Here is a 20,176-nt window from a genome sequence, read left to right on the forward strand (position 1 = left end):
ATTCTCATCCTTAACACAGATATACACAAGGGAATATATACTGATGACAGATCTTAAAATCGACAATTCTCAAACCAGCAAAATATGTATATAACATAAATTTGTGGAAAGCACTCAATAGAGAATTGGTTATAAGTAAATGCAGTTCATCTCATGGACATGTTTATGGTGGTTAAGTTGCACTTGATCATTTTATGGCCCAGGAAAGATGGATTTGTATCAGCAGAGCCATCCAGTGACAGAGACGTAATGAATTTGCTCTCCAAAGATATGGAGTAATGATGCCCTGCTTTCTCAACATAGAAGAACAGAATCGAATATTTTCACCTGATTTATTTGGTGCAGTGAACTTCTATCCTTTCTGTCTGCATCAACACCTCATCCCATGCCCAGTTTTAATTTGGGGCAAAAATAGGACTTTAGTATATATTCCCCCCCCCACTGTGTAGGTTTTCCAAACTTCACATGCACCTTTTCCCACCTCCATGGGTGATGGTGTCTCCATTATAGAGAAGGGACTTAACTTTGACTCCACGTTTTCCTGTGGAGAGATGACATGCGTGGTTGCCTTGCCCCATGCTCCCCTCCCCCACCCTCTGTTTCTACAGTGATCATGACCGGCCTTTATGCTTTGTCATCCTTGTCCTCATCCTGTTTGCATGTTGGCAGAGAAGGAGAGATTTAAATGTTTTAAATAGAAAGTAGGAAGCTTGAGCCATTGCAATCCCTATACTTAACCTGGGGTCAGGTAAAGATCTCAGGGGTGAAGGATTTAGAAATCTCTCTATATGTCACTGTAAACTTGTGTTATAGATATACTGAGAAGGCACCATACTCTCAGTGCAGTCAAAAACAAAAACAAAAAACAGATCATCATTCTGTGTGACCAAGTCAAATAATCTGGCTCAGCTGAACCTCCAAGAAACTGCTAGAACATCATGTGGAGCCAGGATGGCAGCAGGCCCTGTTTGCCATTTTGAAAGATCTGGGTCAAGCCTGGAGCTCTCACCTGATTGGAAAAGAAAGACAATCTTAAGTATATCTTTCAGCAAACTGCCTGCATCTAATGTGATGCCTAACACGTAGTAGTCGCTCAATAAAGGTTTATTTCGACAGTGAACCGTTCTCCCACCTCCACCCCAATTACTGCCAAAGGCTCATTCCCTCAGAAGGCTTAAAAGTTTATAGGGGAGCAAGGCATTTATATAATTAATATCCATTCTATAAGTTAATTAATACAACTTTAATTATGTAACTGATATCCTGTGATAAGCGCTCTGGTTCAACTGCGAGCTACATGCTAAGGAACCATGGAGGACGGAATGATTTTTCCAGGGAGGGAAGTGTGGGAAAGCTGCCCAGGGAGGAACTGTGGTTCCAGGAGAGAGCTGTCTAGTCACATAGCACTTCAGGCTGTCTTTCTGTCAGCTCTGCACCCCACCCTGTTAGCATCCCACATCCTTTCGAAAGCACTGGGGACTGATACCAAGAAAGCAGAAGGTAGTGCATTGGATACTTTTCTGGGGGCTCCCTCAGGAACTCTTTCATCTCCTTGCTGACTTGTTGGCTTGTGCCTAATGCCCTTGATTCTTCTGCCCAGGAAATCACTTAGCCAAGTCATGACCTCCCCAGTATTTGGTATATGCATGCTGTTAGAGAAATCGGTATCCCCTATAAAGGCAGTATTCTTGGGCCACCATGGAAAGAGGAATGAAACCCCATATTATGAAGTAGACTTGGACTAGCTGTTTCATTAGTTAGAGATTGTAAGTAGTAGTCTGACGTAAACGAGCTGAGAAAATAGCAAAGTGGCAAAGACGGCAGTCCGAAGACCTACAAGCTAAGTGTCCACTTTACCTTATATCCTTATCCTGATCTTACTTGAGGCCATCTCTTCTACCCAGAGAGATGAGAAAAGGTATTTCTGGCTCATTGCCCCTGAGAGCCTGAGCAATTGTAAGATAAATCCATCTTGGGGCTGGCCCTCTCTTCTAGGTCTTCATTTAGGATGCCTGTGTCATGCCGAGTACCCTTTAAAGGTGCAGTGAACACCAGCTAAAAATCCCAACTCTCCTGGAACTGACATTATAGTCGAGAAAGCAGACAAAAGGTAGGAGGTAGTGCCTAGTAAAGGTGTGACAAAAGGTATGAGGTAGGAGGAAGTGCCTAGTAGAACAGTAAATTAAAGTAGAGGAGCAAGTAGTATAAAAATGGGAAAGGGATGCCATTTTAGATAGTATATCCGGAGAAAGCATCAGCGAGAAGGTGATTTTGAGCCTAGACCTAAAGGAAGTGAGGGAGCTAATCATGTGAAAAGAGTATTCCAGAAAGAGGAAAAAAAAAAATCTCGTGAAAAGTCCCTGAGGCCATACTTCCTGTGTAGCCCATTTGAAGTGTTCCAGATAAGCGAGGAAACCGGAATGAGCAAGGGAATGAGCCGATGGAAATGATGCCTAGGAGGAGACCAATCATAGCGATCCATGCAGTTCAGTTGAAGAACTTGAATTTGTGTCCTGAGACGGAACAGCTTGGAAGGATGTCTTCTTCGAGCAAAGAAATGACCCCATCTAACTTCATTTTTGGCAAGATGACTTTAGCTACTGTGTGAGAAATGAGTGGAGGGAAAGTTGGGGCAGGGCAGGGAGACTACAAAAGCAGAAGCAAGGAGACTAACTAGGAGGCTGTGAAAGATAACCCGTAGGAGAGAGGATGGTGGCTTAGACCAAGATGTGAACAGTGGTGATGGTGAGAACTGGTCAGAGTCTCATTACATTTTGGAGTTAGATGGAAAGGATTTATAGTTTGATTAGACATGAGTTGTGAGAGAAAGAGGACCATCAAGGATGGTGCCAGATTGAACAGGTGAGGGAGTGGCATTGTCATTTACTGAGATGCGGAAGCAGGGAGGGGAGGGAGTTTGGGAGATAAAGTTTGATGAGTTTAGCCACGTTAAGTCTGAGATACAATCAGACATTCAAGTAGGCAGTAGGATACACGAGTCTGGGTTTGGGGGGACAGATATTGAGCATTGAGGGAATCATCAGCGTATAAATGTAAGCTTTGAGATGGGATGAGATCATTAAAGTGAGTGCAGGTAGAAAATAAAACATGGCCAAGGACTAAGCTCTGGAACGCTTTGCTGTTTAGAGGTCAGGAAGATGAAGAGAAATCTCAGCAAAGAAAACCAAGGTAAGAGAGGGCAGCAACCTGGAAGCCAAATGAAGAAGGTGTTATAAGGAGGGGCTGTCAGGTCCTCACATCCTGCTGATAGATCAAGTAAGGTGAAGACCAAGAATTGCCGAGTGGATTAGCAATGTGGGGGTGTTGATGATGTTGGTAAGAGTAGTTTGAGTGGAATGCTGGGTAGATTGGAGTGGATTCAAGGGATAATGGGAAGAAGGAAATTGAAATATCAAGAATAAACTCAAGCAGTTTTGTTGTGATGGGAGGGTTAGAAATGGAGTTGTAATTAGAAAGAAAAGGGAGGCCAAGATGGGAGTTTAATATGAGAGAAATAATAGCTTGTTTCGATACTGATGGGAATAATCTAGTACAGAATGATACAGAATGAGAATGTGTTGGTGCAGGAAAGAAGAGAAATTATGACTTGCGGTATCTTTCAGAAGGCAAGAGGGGATGGAATGCAGTGTTTAAGAAGAGGGCTTGACCTTAACATGTCATGTCTGGTAACAGGGAGAAACATGAGGTACAGGGTAGAGGGTGGCATAGGAGACTTGCTTAAGGGTACCCGGGAAAGTGTTCTTCTGATTTCTTTCATTTTCTCAGTAAAATAGGAATTCAGGTTATCAGCTGAGGACAGGGAGAAAGTGATGAAAAAGCTTCAGGGGGAAAGATGAGGTAAACTATTTACAAAAGTGATATCTAAGAGAAGCGTAGATAGGGCTGGAAAAATGGGATATGACAGGTGGGAGGCATCCGGGCTGACCTGAAAGTGGGGATTGTGACTTTTAAAGAGACCAGTCAGTCCACGTCATGGTGTGTTTTTCTTTCACATTCTGCTAGGCAGGTGCAGGCCTGGAGTAAGCAGACGGTTGGATTTCACCAAGGTTATGGTTTAGTTATCAGTCCAGGGAATTTCAAGAGCAGGACGAAGAGATTTGTGGTTGAATGAAAGGGAACGGTTACCATGACGGCCCATGGTTTCCAAGTTGAGGTGAGTGAAGAAGAAGGGCAAAGATTGAGGAGCAGGTCAGGGTATTGGAGGGATCATCTGGGTGTTACTGGAATGACCCAAGATTCACAGCAGGAGTTCCAAAGTGTTGGAGCATATGACAAGTGAGCAGAACCTAAGACCATCAAGAAATTAGAGAAGTGGGACACCTGGGTGGCTCAGTGGGTTTAGCTGCTGCCTTCGGTTCGGGTCATGATCTCAGGGTCCTGGGATCGAGTCCCGCATGGGGCTCTCTGCTCAGCAGGGAGTCTGCTTCCTCCTCTCTCTCTCTCTGCCTGCCTCTCTGCCTACTTGTGATCTCTCTCTGTCAAATGGATGAATAAAAATCTTAAAAAAAAAAAAAAGAAATTAGAGAAGTGACTAAGTTGAGTTGAAAGCTGCAAGAAAGATGGACGGAATTTAGGGTCTGAAGGCATGAGCTTCACAGGGGAGGGATTTCAGAATGGAGAGAGGAGCAGTGGTTTGAAAGTTGGGTAGAAGGACAATGTCTGCCTACATCCCAGCACAATGGGAGGAAGAGTGTGGGGAGAAAAGAATCCCTACTTGAGAGGGCTGCTAGGGAAGTGGATCCTCAGGGAAGAGCCAGCCTTCATTTAGAGTGAAGAGGACAGGGTTGTTCCTGGAAGAGGCTCAGGATCTGGGGTATTTTGCTCACAATTGACGAGGAGCTAAAGAGGTACAGTGGAAGCAACCACTGTGCCAGGAAGCACAGGACGGATGAGGGAGTCCTAGGCGTCTTTGGTGACTTTCATAACACAGCAAGGTCTCACCTGTGAGCATCCAGCCTCTTACTGCTCCCAGGTCACAAGTGTGGCGCCATGAACTTTCTGGACTCTCTTGGCAAGTAGACAGCATCCTAGCCCTTACTGTTTTCCCTTTGATACCTGGTTTGTGTCCATCCAAAGCAGAGTATTGCTGTGCTCTCACCCTAAGGAAGTCCTCACACCCATGATGATTGTGGTGGCCTCTGTCACCATCCTTTGTGGGGTCTGTGGCAGAGAAGAAAACCGAGAGAAGGCCCCTCCGCCCAGCTTAGCTGCAGGGTACAGTGTTTTCCAAGCTTGAGTGACTTACATACCAGCTTTCAAAAATTACAGCTGCTGAGCTACTATACTATTTTTATCTAATGATTTTTTTGGTAAATACACTTACCTTTTTTTCCTTACAGAACTCTCCTTTTTGAGGGAACTCATCAGAAGAAACCTGCCACAATTAAAAAATTAATTGTAAATAATGAATACATTGGGGCACCTGGGTGGCTCAGTGGGTTAAGCCTCTGCCTTTGGCTCAGGTCATGATCTCGGGGTCCTAGGATCGAGCCCCACATCTGGCTCTCTGCTCAGTGGGGAGCCTGCTTCCCCCTCTCTCTCTGTGTCTGCCTCTTTGCCTACTTGTGATCTCAGTCTGTCAAATAAATAAATAAAATCTTAAAAAAAAAAAAAAGTACAGAACCAGAATGTTGAAAATTCTTTTAAAAAAAAGAAAGAAGGAAAAGAAAAGTACATCCTTATATAACCGAAAATCATCTCACTTGTAACTTTGGGAAATGAGTGAACCCAAGACTGGCTGATGGGGCACCTGGGTGGCTCAGTGGGTTAAACCCTCTGCCTTTGGCTCAGGTCATGATTCTCAGGATCCTGGGATCAAGCCCCACATCAGGCTCCCTGCTCAGTGGGGAGCCTGCTTCCCCCAATCTCTGCCTGCCTTTCTGCTACTTGTGATCTCTCTCTCTGTGTCAAATAAATAAATTAAAAAAAAAAGACTGACTGAGACTCAAGACTTACTCCTCCTGAAACTACCCACATGGGAATTCCCCAAACTACTACTTCTCCTTTCCTACTGATCCCATGTAGGAGAGTCAGGCTGAATGACAATGCTTGAGAAGGGCATTGTTGTCCTATGCAGGATACAATTTCCCATACAGGAACAAGGCCCATGCAAATGCCCTGGCTGGGAAGTAGTATGTGCCTTCAGCGATTGTGGCAAGAGTGAACACCCCTAAGGGGTGACGTGCTAGAAGTGAGGCTGCTGCAGGCAGTGGGTTAAAAAATTAGAATTTGGGTCTTTAAGATAAAAAAATGTAGAACTTTTTCTATGAGCAGCATGAAACTACCAGGTGGTCTTGAGGACTGGAGGTGTGTGTGGAATGATCAGATTTAAATTTTAAAAAGCTGCCCCATCAGTTGTGCAGAGCAGGGATCGGAGGGGACACATGTGGACACAGACAACTGGGGGAGTCCCTGGTAAAGGCCATTCTGGGACTGGATGGCCCAGAGTGACATGGTGATGATGGTGGTGGAGGATGGAAGGTTAGAGCTCCAAGAAATGTTTACAAAGCAGAAAGAGCAAGACCTAGTACCTGTTGGACTGCTGGTCATGTTGGCCGGGGGGGGGGGGGGGGGGGCGGGGCGGAGGAGATCAGGCGTGGCTTCAATGTCTGTCTGGTGGAGTTTGCTGGATGGTGTAGTGAAATGGACCAGACAAGAGCTGAAGTTGAGACTAATAGCAAGCACTTGAAGTTTGGTTATAGACAAGATGACTTTAGAGTTCTTGTGGTGTGACATGTAAAGAATGACACCTCTAAGTTGAGTACATGGGTCTAGAGCTTAGAAGAAAGTTAGGAAATGTAATGGGAATTTGAGACTCATTAGCCTGTCATTGTCAAGGCTGGTGGGGTCACCCAGCCTCCCATTGTCTTGTGACCTTGATATGTGAGCTGATGTGCCACAGGGCCTTTACATGTGTACCAGTCAGCACATTCAACAGGAACGGTAAATTGAACTACCAGTTAAAGGCTGGATTGAGAATTCCTCCTCAAAAATAAAGCAAAAATATATTGCATGTTTTTATGCTAATAATTGAGATACAGAAATTTTGTTTTCTCATTTTTCTTTGTTTTCTTTTCTCCTTCCATCTCCACTTCCTCCTTTTTTTCTCAGTCTTTTCTTCTCTCATTTTTTTCCTTCCTGTCCACTATGGTGGCATGTGGTAACCTACACTGACACTTTACATGGGCATGGTGCCATAACAGAAAGGTCACCCTTTGGGATTTACTTTCCTCAACCCAGGTGGAGGGTTAAGGGACCCTTTTTATAAACAAGTAAGAGGTAACTGTTTGTCTCTCATTTTACATGAGCACATACTGCTTATAAGCAGATTTGAGAACCAGAAATGCATCCTTAAGTAGAGTACGCTTTTATTTATAAGTCTTATTTATGCAGCTAGATTAATGTTTTCGGTTCTGGAGAAATTTTACATGCTAATCACTTTTTGTTAATTTAAAAATTATTTTTTTAAAAAACGCTAGTCATTTTTTCCCTTTAATTAATGCTGATTTATTTTGATTTTCCCGGTTAATAGATTACTGTCCTAGATGAGACATGGACCGTATTCAGACGCTACAGTCGTTTTCGAGAAATGCATAAAACATTGAAGTTAAAGTATGCAGAGGTAAGTTATAAAATAATTATCTCCAATTAAGAACATTTATTTTATAAAGCAAATGAGCTGATTGCATTATCAATGCTCCCCCCCCTTAAGTATCAGCTTGTAAGTGTCACCAAGTTTTATTGCAATCACTCATCTGTCGAAGGTAGCTTTTTAACTTCTGTTCTTCTTTCCAGTTCCATTCTACGCAATTGAAATATTTCCTAAACATAAGATTTTGAAAGTGATAGTAAGGTGATGGTAAATGAATTCTATCCTTTTCATAAACTTTACAGTGCATTTTAAATAAATATTTTAATCAATTTATAACTTTTGAACTGTAAGACCTAGTAAAATGAAATAGTAATAAATCCCTCAATAGAGATTTGCCTTTTCTTCTCTTAAAAAAGACTGTATTAATGCTTAGACTTCTACTTAATGAGAAGTTAAGTCTTAAAAGTTAATTTTCCACCAGACGTGGATGGGAGATAGATTGTTAGAATGGAATTATCTAGAAGCAAGGAGGCATTTCATACATCTGATCTGATATGGGGAGTCTGTTGATACATTGTTATTCTTTTCCTCTTTAGACAAAGACTGGTTTTTAAAATACATCTTCCTTTGGGGTACCCAGATGGCTCAGCCTGTTAAGTGTCTGACTCTTGGTTTTGGGTCAGATCATGATCAATCCCCATATCTGCTTCCATTGGAGAGTTTGCTTGAGGATTCTCTCTCTCTTTCTTTCTCTCTCTCTCTCTGCCCCTAACCATGCCCCGCCTTCACACTCAGTCATTCTCTCACAAATAAATAAATAAATCTTAAAAAAAGAAAAACTTTTTAGCAGAGAAAATTATTTCTAAAATTAATGTATATCTTCCAAGTGAATATTTATTTATTTACTTTTATTTCAACTAAAGGAAATCTTGTATCAGCACAGCTCTTTGGGAATTTTGGGTTGAACTCACTACAGATCAGTCAGTAGTCACTGTCTAATGCCTGCTTTCCCTAAGTATTGCTTTTCAGCACTATTTTTATAGTTTCTTATGATATCCTAAAAAATACCTTAGTCGGACATTTTTTTCTAGTTCAGTTCACATTAAATAACTGATGTTTTCTTAACCTTTCCATGCCTTCTCCTCTTCCTTATCCCGTATAAATATAAAGAAATTTCCTTTTTGTAAATAAGATGGTTCCTTGAGTTCTGGTAAAATTGAATTATCTAAAATCTGGTTATTAAGTATTAATAGTATTCAATTAAAAATTGAAGAAGCTTCGGGTAGGAATTTTAGTTCAGTGTTCCTCAGGAAGCTTCAGTTCCAGAAGCAGCTGCATCAAAGTCAAGTTATTAAGTTTTTGCAATTTACTCTTCATGTCCCAAGTTAATATTGATAATAAAAATTGGAAGTATCATGGACATATTAATGTATAGAGTAACTTGTTTTTAAAGTGAGCTTTGCTAGCTCATGACCGGCATCATTATAAGTTATTATCTCAATACTTTAATAATGTACAGGTATTCATATTAACTTACTAAGTTCCCTGATGATATAATGTGTATATATCATATCAATATAATATATATGTATCATTCATTCCATGATTTATTTCATATCCATTCTTTCAGTGACATAAGTTCAGGGCCATACTATGTAGGCAAATTTCATAAATTCTAATAATGGAGTGGTGGACAATAACAAAAATGTCTTCTCATATGTATCCGCAACTCCTTTGGACAGACTGATGGTCAACAAGGAAAATATAATAACTAGCACTTGATGAGTTCATATGCTATGTGACGATTACCATCTTAAGTGAGCTACATGCCTTTGAGGAAGAATAACGGCAAAATGTAATGGGGCAGAAGGGGTTAGGCATTTTAGTACATGGTTGTTTCAGGGTTGGCTTTCTGACGAAACTACATATTAGTTGAAATTTGAGTCCAGAGAGATGAGTTTACAAAGAATGCATGGCCCTAGTCAGTGTTTTTAAAGAAAACTTCAAAACAAACAGAAGCAATTTTTAAAAATATAATAGAAGAAAATACACCCGAGGTTAACAGTGATGTAAACATGTAAATCAAAGAGGTTGCCTGTTAGCAAATGAAATTAATGAACAGAGTTGATCACATATGTAAAATTCTTCTCAAGGAAAGAGAGTATATTACACACCTGCTGAAGAAAGTTAAGTGACCTTCGAATGAGGGAAATCAAGCTGATCTCATTCATTCAGTCAGTCGTAAGTCTGTATTGAAAGACTCCACATTGATCACCACTGTGAGCATGACGGCCACATTCCCTCCTCTCACAAAACAGAGAGAATGAGCAATAAACAAGCAAACCAATAAATAAGATAATTTTAGACAATGTTAAGTGCCGAGGCAGTGTGATAGCATGATAATGTGGTGTGATAGCTGGACACGTGGGGAGAAATCTGAATGTTAGAAAGGAGGCAAGCATGAAAACGTGGGGGTAAGCTTATCTTCAGTAGAGGGAACAGCAAATGCACAGGCCCTGGAATAGGACCACACTTGGCATGTTCTGAGAACAAAAAGACCTGGGAAGTGTCAGGTGTAGTAGAGATGAGGGCAGGGAAGTCGGTAGGGACTGTATCATGTAGGGTCGGGAGCTCAATCCCGTGTGCTGTAGGAAACCACGGGGTGATATTAAAGAAGTTCTGAACATTCAAACTAAGCTGGGATTTCTATTTTTTCTATGGATGACTTCTCAACGAAACCTTTTTCTGGAAGACTGGCTCATGATCTAAATGACACCCAGGATTGAAAATTGCTTGTCTGTGTTGAGTCTAACTTTGTGACACAATTTCTTTCTTCTCAGGGCAAAAAATGTTAAGAACTTTTTTGTGTACCTATTTGAAAGAGAGGGGGTGATATGAGTAGCTATTTGAAACCATGTGGCCATATTCTAAAATGCACACTGCCTCTAGAAAGGGAAGTTATGCTACTTAAAAAGGCTGAGGGGATGCCACTGAGCTTTGCAATAGCCACACTCTGGCTAATTTCCTCACAAGTAACTGAGTGCTAATGGTGCCCTGGGGCTTGTGTTAGGCTTTGTGGCTCATGACCTCCTATGGTTGGAGCCAGAGACTTGCTTCTTGTCACACAACTGGTCAGCAGAAGCCAGTGTGGAAGGCCAGGTGGTTGGATCCCATTTACTATTTCTAACCAAACAATACTATACAAATAAAAATAGAGGGGAAAAGTTGGCCTGTAAAAATACAGCAACATGTCATCGTAGATCTAGATAAATCTTATTCTAGTGAGGGGAGAACAGCATCACCCATTTAACATTTTCAAGACGAAGCTTAAATGTCAAGTTGAATATCAGCTATATTTTCTAACGGAAAGTTGACTTTTCCTTTTGTGCAGCCTAATCTTACTTGCTGAGTGTTCATGGGGACTTGAGATCAATAATGTTTATTAGGTCTTCAGCAGTTAGGACTGCTTTTAATATTGCAACTATTATTGCCATCTCTGTATATAATATTAATCTTACTGAAGTAATCAGCTACCTCCAAATGATCTACTTGGCCTGACAGTGTCCTAGAAATCACTTGACTTGTCAAAGTCGGAGCTTCTTCAGGAACGTCAAAAGGTTCAGATAGAGGGATGCTGAAAATTTTCTCTTACAGATGACTGTTCCATAGCCAAAATGGGAACATGTTTTATTTACCTCACTCCTTCACCAAATTAAGGTCATTACTTCTATACAAATAGGAAACTACTCTTGTTCTCTCAGTTAAGGGTAAAGATGGTTGATTTTTTTTTTTAATGGTGATACATACTAAATTTACCAAGTTATACAAGGTTTCATATTTTTAATCAAGCTGAGAAAATATTGAAAAAATCTGCTTGAATTCAAAATACACGGGATTTGTAATTATTTGCCAAGAGAGAGAATCTCTGTTCACCTTAAAACTTCAGTTTGATAAGAACAAAAACAACAAAAAAAAACCTTTAGTTTGGGTTATAGATTATAATCTTTTGGAACTCTGAATTATATCCTATTCATTCATACTTCCTTCTGGAATTTAGGCCTGTTTTTCCTGGGGGATATATCTCTAAAGAAGTTTAACAAGACAGTTCCTTTTATGGAAATTTTCTCTTTTCTTCCAGGGATGATTTCTTTCAGATCATAAGTTACATATTTATGGTAAAAGATTGAAATTATTCAGAGATGTGTACATAGAATGTGAAAGTTTCTTTTCATCTAGCCCCCGGAAGTAAACATTCACAGTGCCCTCCGAAGGTCTTCTTGGGTCCAGCTAACCATTCAGTCTGACAGGACTCCCATAGGCCATACTTAGAATTTTGAGGGACCTGAGAAAGGTTTAAGACAGATAGCTCTGCTTGCCAGAAGAGTACCTATGGGGACATCCTGAGTTACAAGAGTTATCTCACTCAGGGAAGGCTGGAGCTATGGCTTCCCACCAGTGAGCTGTCACTTCCCCAGTCTACCAACACTTTATCCATTTACCAAGAGATTGATCATTCTGCTAAGAGCAGTGGTCCTAGTAAACAAAGTTGGCATACCACCTTACCGGATTTTACAGAATCCTCTTCATGGACATATGGGTAATTTCTAGATTCTTGCTGTTGTGACTACCTCTCCGTGCATGGTCTTTTTTTTTTTTTTTTTTTTTTTTTTTTGAAAGAGAGAGAGCTGGGTGGTGGGAGTAGCTGCTGTTGGGGCAGAGGGAGAGGGGAAGAGAATCTTAAGTAAGCTCCATGCCCAGCACAAGCCCAGCATGGGCTTGATCTCACTACCCTGAGATCATGACGTGAGCCAAGACGAAAGAGTCAGATGCTTAACCAACTGAGCCACCCATGTGCCTCCTCTTCTTGAAGATATCTACACACCTTCTGATTCAGATAGGCATACTTCCCCTGTGAAGCAATTTAGTAATTGCTCCACTGTTTTTAAAGACCAATTTACAAAGAATCAAGATTAGGAAGAGAACACACAGAAACTGGGGAGACTGAGAGCCCCAGGGCCTTGCCTCCAGTAGTGACAAGGTTTTAAGAATTCCTTCCTGTCATTCAGCTAAGTCTTCTCATTTCCCTGTTTACTTACTTTTATTTCCTTAATTATTTATTGTATACTATATTATCTCCTTAAGGAGAAGGAGATCAACTAAAAACCCCTCAGGGATACTTTATACACACTTGGGTGGTGAACCAGTTAAAGCAGGGAGGGGTTGACTATTAGCTGTAACGTATGTCTGTGAAGACAACAGAAGGGATTTTGGATTATTACACGCAAAACAAATCTGTGAATTGAAGGGCCAAGGAGCCACTGGGTGCCATGAAATGCAGGCCTGGAGATTGAGGGCATGAGCAAAGCAGAAACCAAAGAAGAATTGGGTCCATTGCTTTTGTACAGTGACAAATTTTAAGAGTAAAAAAGAAAAGAAAGTTCTTTGTCCTGTATAATACTAAGGAAAAATAGATTGGCTGCAGGTGATCTCAAATCCTAATGGAGTGCTATGCTCATTCTATTTTCAGAGTCCCTGTCTGAGTAGGCTGAGCCCTCACTGGAGGTGCTGCATAATTCAAGGTTTTTTAAATTGTTGTTTTATTTTTATTTATTCATTTTCCTTGATCTTAGCACTTTCTTCTGGATTTTAAATAGGTTTCCCTTTTGTCTTGAATTAATTTGTCCTTTTGATAGACTGACATGTATAGTACAAGATAATAGCTCCTTCTGGCTTTCTTTCTTTGCTCCCCTTCATTGACCTTGTATGGAATCTTAATCAAATTAAACCCTGTGTTTTCAGATTCCACGTCTGTACAACGATAATGCCACAGCCAGTTTGTAAAAGCTTGTGAAAGCCTCAGCTAAAATATGTTATTGCAAGTGACTATGGAGTCATATGAAGCATCTGCTAGAGACCATGTCTCTGCAGTTTTATCATGCAAATCATTTCTGCAGTGCTCTTTATCTGTATGAAATTTTTTTTACCCTGTTAAAATCAGTAGTATAATTAATCCCTTTAAACATCAGTCAAGTTAGATGCTCAGAAACACATGGTCTCTCTTTGCCACAGAAAAGGCAGAGTTCCTGTTAGTGTCTAGTGTCCACGAAGTTTACCTATAGATCCATGTCCTAGTCTAAGGGTCCATCAGATCAAAAAACAGCTCATCAAGAAGCTGAAAAGAAAGACTGTTTGAACACCATGTTCCCTCTCAACCGTTAGAGCAAATAGTGAAGACATAGTGTCCCTGCCACCTGCTTCCTGGATGAGTGGGCTTGTGGGCTCTGAACGTAGTTAATGAAGTAGTAGGACAGGGGGTTGGAAGATGAGAGGGTCACTGAGAGCTGCTCATTCTAGGAGGTTCAGAGACACCAAACTCTGATTTTTAGAGAACTTTATTTAATACATTTAACAAGAAGCCTTCCCTTCCAAGTGCTGGAGCCTAGTGGGCACCTCACCTCTCAGGAGAATTGTCTCACACAGGAAGCAGAGAGGCACTGGAGTTCCATCACCAAGGGCCCTTTTGTAATCGTGGCCTAAGAACGATTCCGAAGCAGGTGTGTGTTGGTCTGCCTAGTGGCAAGAGGATGAACCATAGAAATGGGCTATGTTATGGATTAAAATGTACCATCCAAGTAATGCTAAGGGAACTCTTAATGCCTGTGTGTGCTGAGAACCTAAGTCCCATGGAACATGGAATGGGCCTGTCTGCCTCATAACTGAGTTGCCACAATTAGAGTTGAGTTGGACTCAGTTAGAATCCCCGAGCATCAAACAGGAGATCAGCCTCCACTGGCCACATCCCCAAGTGGGCTCCCTTCTCCCTATAGAGCTAAGGGAGAAAAACATTTTCAGAGCCTTCGAGTAAAGCATGAAAGATTGCTGTATTAGAGCAACTGTTCTATCTCACAGTCTCCGGGTGCCTAGTAAATACCAATGGGAAGAGGAAAAAAACGATTAGGCAAGAGGTGATTTAATTTGTATATGAACTTTCAGTTTGTGCTGATAGAACCATTTCTCACCATCTTTATTTTCCAAGTAATTTCCCTAAAGCAGCACCAAAAAAAAAAAAAAAGGAAAGAAAAGAAACTGGCTGTTGGCCTTGGATTTGTTTTGGACAACTATTTACCATCCATCACTGAAATGCATTCTCAACAGTTTTATAACCAGCATTCCAAATTTAATATAAAAATTGCAAATCTACTCACCACCCAAATTACAATGCTACCCACCATAGCCACAGGGAGCATCCAGTAAGCCTTAGATAAATTCACCTGCACCAAGCCCTCAGCCCCCTTGAATTTTTAAATAGCAAACAGCTATGAAGGCAAAAATAGAATGCTGCCTGCCAGTTTCCTGACCTAGTATGTTATGAGAGACCCAGGCATTTTCACTGTATGGTTTGCATCATACCATTCTCTCCACCTGATAAACAAACAGTATTTAAGTCACTGCTTTCAAGGGTAGGGGTAGCTGGGAGCAAAAAGCATCAGAATTTGCTGGGAAGCTTTTCCGGGATATGTGGGCACAGGCGCCACACTAGGAAATTCTGATTTGGTAAATCCAATGTGGGGCCTAAGAGTGTGTAGTTAAGGACCAAATTCCCTAAACGATGCCCTTCGGGCCACTAGTTAATGTGCTACCTGTCATTTCTTTTGCATCCACCTTGGGAGCATTAGTTGATTTTTCATTATTATAGGTCACCAGTTCTAAAAGGTAATTTCCAGGGACCAATAATCTTGTCAAAGTTAATGAGAGGCGAGTTTAAGCCTAGAGAGTGAGAGCATGTGGATTGTTTCTTTGACCACCCAAAACTCTGAAGCATAGCGTAGCTGACGAGAAGACTTCTATAGCAGGGGTTGGACCCGTTTGCACTCTACAAAATGTAAGTTCACCATGGGTGATGGTACAGCATGGGTACAGCATGGTTTCTCATTTTAGACATGAGGACTCAAATGCCCAGAGTTTTGTTGCAAGTTGCACCAAGACTTGGGGTGTAGGCGAGGTTCATGTCTCCAGATTTCTAGTCCTTCTTTGTTTTGAGTCTCCTTCTCCATGACCGTGTTCCTTCAAGAAGAGGGAGTTTTCAGAATACCCCAGATGAGACCACAGAGAACATGCCTTCTCTGCAAAAATCTGTTACATAAGCAAGTCCCCACGGAGAACTAGAAACTCGGTTTCTTCTGTGAAATGTGTGACAATGATAGGTTCCTGCCATGCTTCCGTCCCTGAAAGGGGCAACTAACATCATAATAAAAGATGGAAAATGCAAGCATTTGAGTAAGTCCAACTGTATAATTATTCTTAAATATGCAATATTAAATTCTCACAAATCTGAAACATTTCTCACTTTCAAAAATCATTGCAGCCCATATGAATGTCCTCAAATCTGTCTTTCCTGGCTCATGCCTAAATAAAATTGAGACTGGCTTTGGGAGGAGTAAGATTTTACGTGGAAAAGTTACAATCCTTATGCCGAATATGACCAGGTCAGTGCAGTTTTTACTGAGTGCCCAGTGACAGTTTTATACCCAGGATGACTCTGAGTTTCAGCACTTCGATAACAGCAGGACAGCAGCTCTGTCAGTGGTGTGTCCTCATTGTAATTGCTGGCTGCTCCACATGGACCACCAGCACAGAGGCCTGCCTTGCTCCCTCATTCAGCAGATATTCAAGAAGAGTCACGAATGTGCCCGGCTCGGGGTGAGGCATGTAGCAAGGTATTCATAAATATTGGGGGTGTGCTTGTTCTCATATCAAAGGTCCAAAGGTAATTCATCGCTCCTTCAGTAATCCCCCTAGGTTGTTCTGAAGAGTCGCTCCTTCATGCCTCTAACAGAACTTGGAAGAGAATTGCTTATTTGTTTGTGAGTGTATTTCTCAGTGACAACTGTTCTTATAAGGCCTTGGAAGCTGCTATTAATTTTCAGTAGTCAGAAATGCTCCCACCTCGTCAGCTCTGAGAATTATGGCAGCTCTTTGATGAGTTTTCATTATTTGCATTTCTCAAAAGCTGGAGTGGCTATAATTTACAGCCACAGACCCGCAGGGGGTGGATGTTTCAAATGCTGTCAGTCATTGTGAAGGTATGTCTATTTGTAAAAGACCGGTTAATTTGACCAATTAGAGTGCCAGATGGAAGAACCCCCCCCCCCCGGTCTTTAAAAATTGGGTACTACTTAGGTAGCCAAGTGTTACAGGAGTAAGGGAAAAAAAAAAATGCCTAACAAATGAGGAATGAAAATAAAATACACTTTTATTAGGTGGTAACAGAAGTCAAATGTTTTTCTTTCATTAGTAAAGATTCCACACTTTATTAGTTGTTTTCAGTTTTCTTTCAGTGATTTATAATCTAGTTTCAGCAGCTTAATTGTTATAAAATCATAAAACAGAAGCAAGACTTTTTATCACTCATTTAAATTTTTGTATAAGGGCTGCTTTTATTTATATCCAGAGGAATAGCGATGCCATTTATCAAAATCTGTGCTGTCTGTTGCCTCTGAGACCACCTGGACTTAATAAGGGTCTGGCTAACCTAAAAAGTGAACTTGGTCAAAAGAGAAAGGCTTATAGGAAAAGCAAACTTTTCCATTATGCATAATTTGTCTTCTTGATGGCAGCAGAGGGGCCGACCTATCTTATTATAATCTAGTCAACAATGAAGTCAGGGTTTGAGCGTGATGGGTCTTTGAAGGTAATTGGGCTGTGTCAGTTCACCGGGAATCAGAAAGAGAAAAAGCAACTTGGAGATGAACATTTCACTCTGAGATCATTAAGAAAGATTACAAAGCAACAGAGAATGCTGACTACGTTGCTGATACATAGATACATGGCTAGCTAGCATGATGGATGAATAGATTCTCAATGCTTTCATTTTCCTTAAACTGAGATTCACACATAATTCCATAAAGTGGCTGTTAGTTATAAGCAGCTACTAGGTGTCTTATCTGACTTTGTTGATTGTTCTTCATGTAGATCTGTTGTTCAGTCTATAAAATTAGAGGCCCATTGTTCAGAATAAAGTTAATAACGTGTTTTTAGACTCCACAATCACTGAAGAAGGGAAAGACAAATTTCACTGGAAATTGGTAGGCCTCAAAATTACTGATTTCATTTTTCTAATGGCTTTTATTTCAGTCTTTTTGTCTTTAGAATATGTTTTACTTACTGAATTGCAGAACAAGCTTGTCATAATGTTTCTCTTAGGCCAAAGAAATGTGCTGTTTTATCCTCATTTGTTTGTTTCCTGTGTTTTAGTTTGCATAATCACATTTCATAATTATACAAAGTAGGCCATAGGGCTCCTAAGTTTTCTTCCAGTGTTCTCCAGGACTACCATGTCTTCCACAGATATTCAATTTATTGGATCTTAGTTATGATTTTTAACTTTAACGTACAATTTTCCCATAAGGGCTCAAATGTCTTTACATCATTTCCCACTTCTGCGGCAGGGATAATGGCTGCAGCAGGAAGAGGTACCATTTTAAGGGATTTCTCATGAATACTGCATTCCCATTTGTGTCTGTCCTTTTCCTGTTCTACAACCTCTTCAGAAGTCACATGCTTCATTACTGTATTGGGCCCTATTTTCCTTCTACCTGCCTTGGCCTGTCTTCAGATAAGAATGCGGCAAAGATCTGCAGGAAGTCAGTACAGTCCTCAAAGGCAGTACAGCCAAGAGAATAGGTAAAACATCTCCTGGGTACCTGAAATGCTACTTCTAAGGTCCCACATACAATTTTAATCAACGGTACTTGAGATACAGAATTTCAGAGCTGAAAGGGAACTTGAACCTCTTCGTTCAACTCCTTCAGGTTTCACAAGTGATAAAACTAGAAACTAGTTTTCGTACATTGTACCAGCAGCTCATTGCTGAACTGAGACTTGAAATCTGATTGCCCCAAATCCCAGGTTATTAAAAGAAAAAGACATATGGTGTTAATTTAACTGTTCCATTAAATCTGTAAAAGAGAATAATCACTTTTTATTGTTTCTATAAAAATGATGCATGCTCATTTATAAAAATTTCATATAATATAGGGAGAAAGCAACAGATAGCCCCAAATCATTCTCTAAATATAATTAATGTTACTATTTAATAAACATTATCTTAAGTACTTAAATGGATAGGCATGGATAAAAGGATGGATATGTAAGTTGGGAAAAAAATTAAAATGAGAAAAAGAAGAAAGAATGCAATACCTTTATAACGTTAGGTTCATTCTAGATATCCTATCTTTAATTGCTAACATTAAATTTAATTTTACTTGAAGGTGTCAGAAGTGAAAGAAAATGAAATAAAACTGAAGAAATTGCTGAACTTCAAATTAAATGTTGCTCTGCCAGAAGTCATAAGTTCTCTAAAATATATGTGACTTTAAGCAGAAGGATTATAAACAAACATAAGAATGTGAGTTGCTAGTTTTCAAATGTGTTTCCATTTTACAAATTATCACTTGTGTTTCCCTTTTATGAACAATCAATTGACTTTTGAGCATGCATTTGAAGGTCCTAGCAGAGGAGTGCAGCTACTCGTATACCCTTGACCGAAGAACAGTGCTTCCTCTAGTGGGGGAAGTCATCCTCTATGACTGAGCTACTGGACAGGAAGCTTCCAGGGGGAGGGACGCACATGGAGCAGTGAGAGAGGAAGGGGGCACCCGCCTAACCAGCCAGATCAGCTGAGTCAGCTCTGGCGAATTGTAGGGTGACAGAGGCCTCAGCCAGATCACTCTCACATCCACCAACTGACTCTTGTAACAAAGACAAAATTAGCACGCTTTAACTGCCATCTTCTGAATTTTAAAAGTCATTTTATATTATTATTTTACATTGTCAAGTTATATAGTATTCACATTCTTTTATACCTAAGCCAGATATATTTCCCTCTTGGTTGTGAGTTTAAACAGAGACAGTAATTACTTTACCATCATTTCTTCATTCCTGAGATCTTTATATGGTGCTGCTCTTGGTTGGTTATTTTTAATCATCCAGTACCTTTTGGAAAAGATGCCCCTTGATGTGTTTTGAGTTTTTACGTGCAGAGAGAGAATGTCTCTCTGTGGCCTGCACACTTGAAAGACACTTCGGTTAGGTCTAAACCTGTGGGTCACATTCCCTTTCCCTTAGCACATTTCATGTTGGGTTATTTTCTTTATGTACTTTATGCTCATCTGTTTTCATTTTATTTATTCTACTTCTGTTTCTTCTACTGGGACTTTCATTCCAATTAATTTTTTTTTTTTAAGCAGTTTGGGGGTAGGGAGGCTAGATGAGGAGTAGGCACAGAGGGTGTGGTGGTACTGATTGTTCAGTCAGCTTTCTTTATTTGAGAATAGTTTAGATGCTTTTCGTTTGTTTGTTTGTTTGTTTGTTTGTTTTTTACCTTTCAGCATGCCCTGTTCAGCTTTTGCTGAAAGCCAGATATGGTGTATTGCCTAAAAGGGACTGAGGTAGATGGACCTATTGGTGTGAGGTTCTAGGTTCCCAGGCTGGGATGCAGATGGTGTTTCCAGTTTGCTGTAGCTGTGGTTTCGGAAGCTCACCTTTCCCCCAGTGCCCTTGGTT

At 40.6% G+C, this 20,176-nt stretch overlaps 1 protein-coding gene across 5 annotated transcripts in view; it reads left to right on the top strand.

Annotated features, from left to right (window-relative positions):
• KIF16B (kinesin family member 16B) overlaps positions 1-20,176 on the top strand; it is a 280,503-nt gene that overhangs the window by 220,739 nt on the left and 39,588 nt on the right. For all 5 annotated transcript variants that reach the window (XM_082743222.1, XM_082743224.1, XM_082743223.1 and 2 more), the window contains one exon: positions 7,553-7,642. In XM_082743222.1, the coding sequence (XP_082599348.1) occupies positions 7,553-7,642 (90 nt within the window). The remainder of the gene's footprint in view (positions 1-7,552; positions 7,643-20,176) is intronic.

The sequence above is a fragment of the Mustela nivalis genome, assembly GCF_964662115.1.
Source record: "Mustela nivalis genome assembly, chromosome: 8".
Lineage (NCBI taxonomy): Eukaryota > Metazoa > Chordata > Mammalia > Carnivora > Mustelidae > Mustela > Mustela nivalis.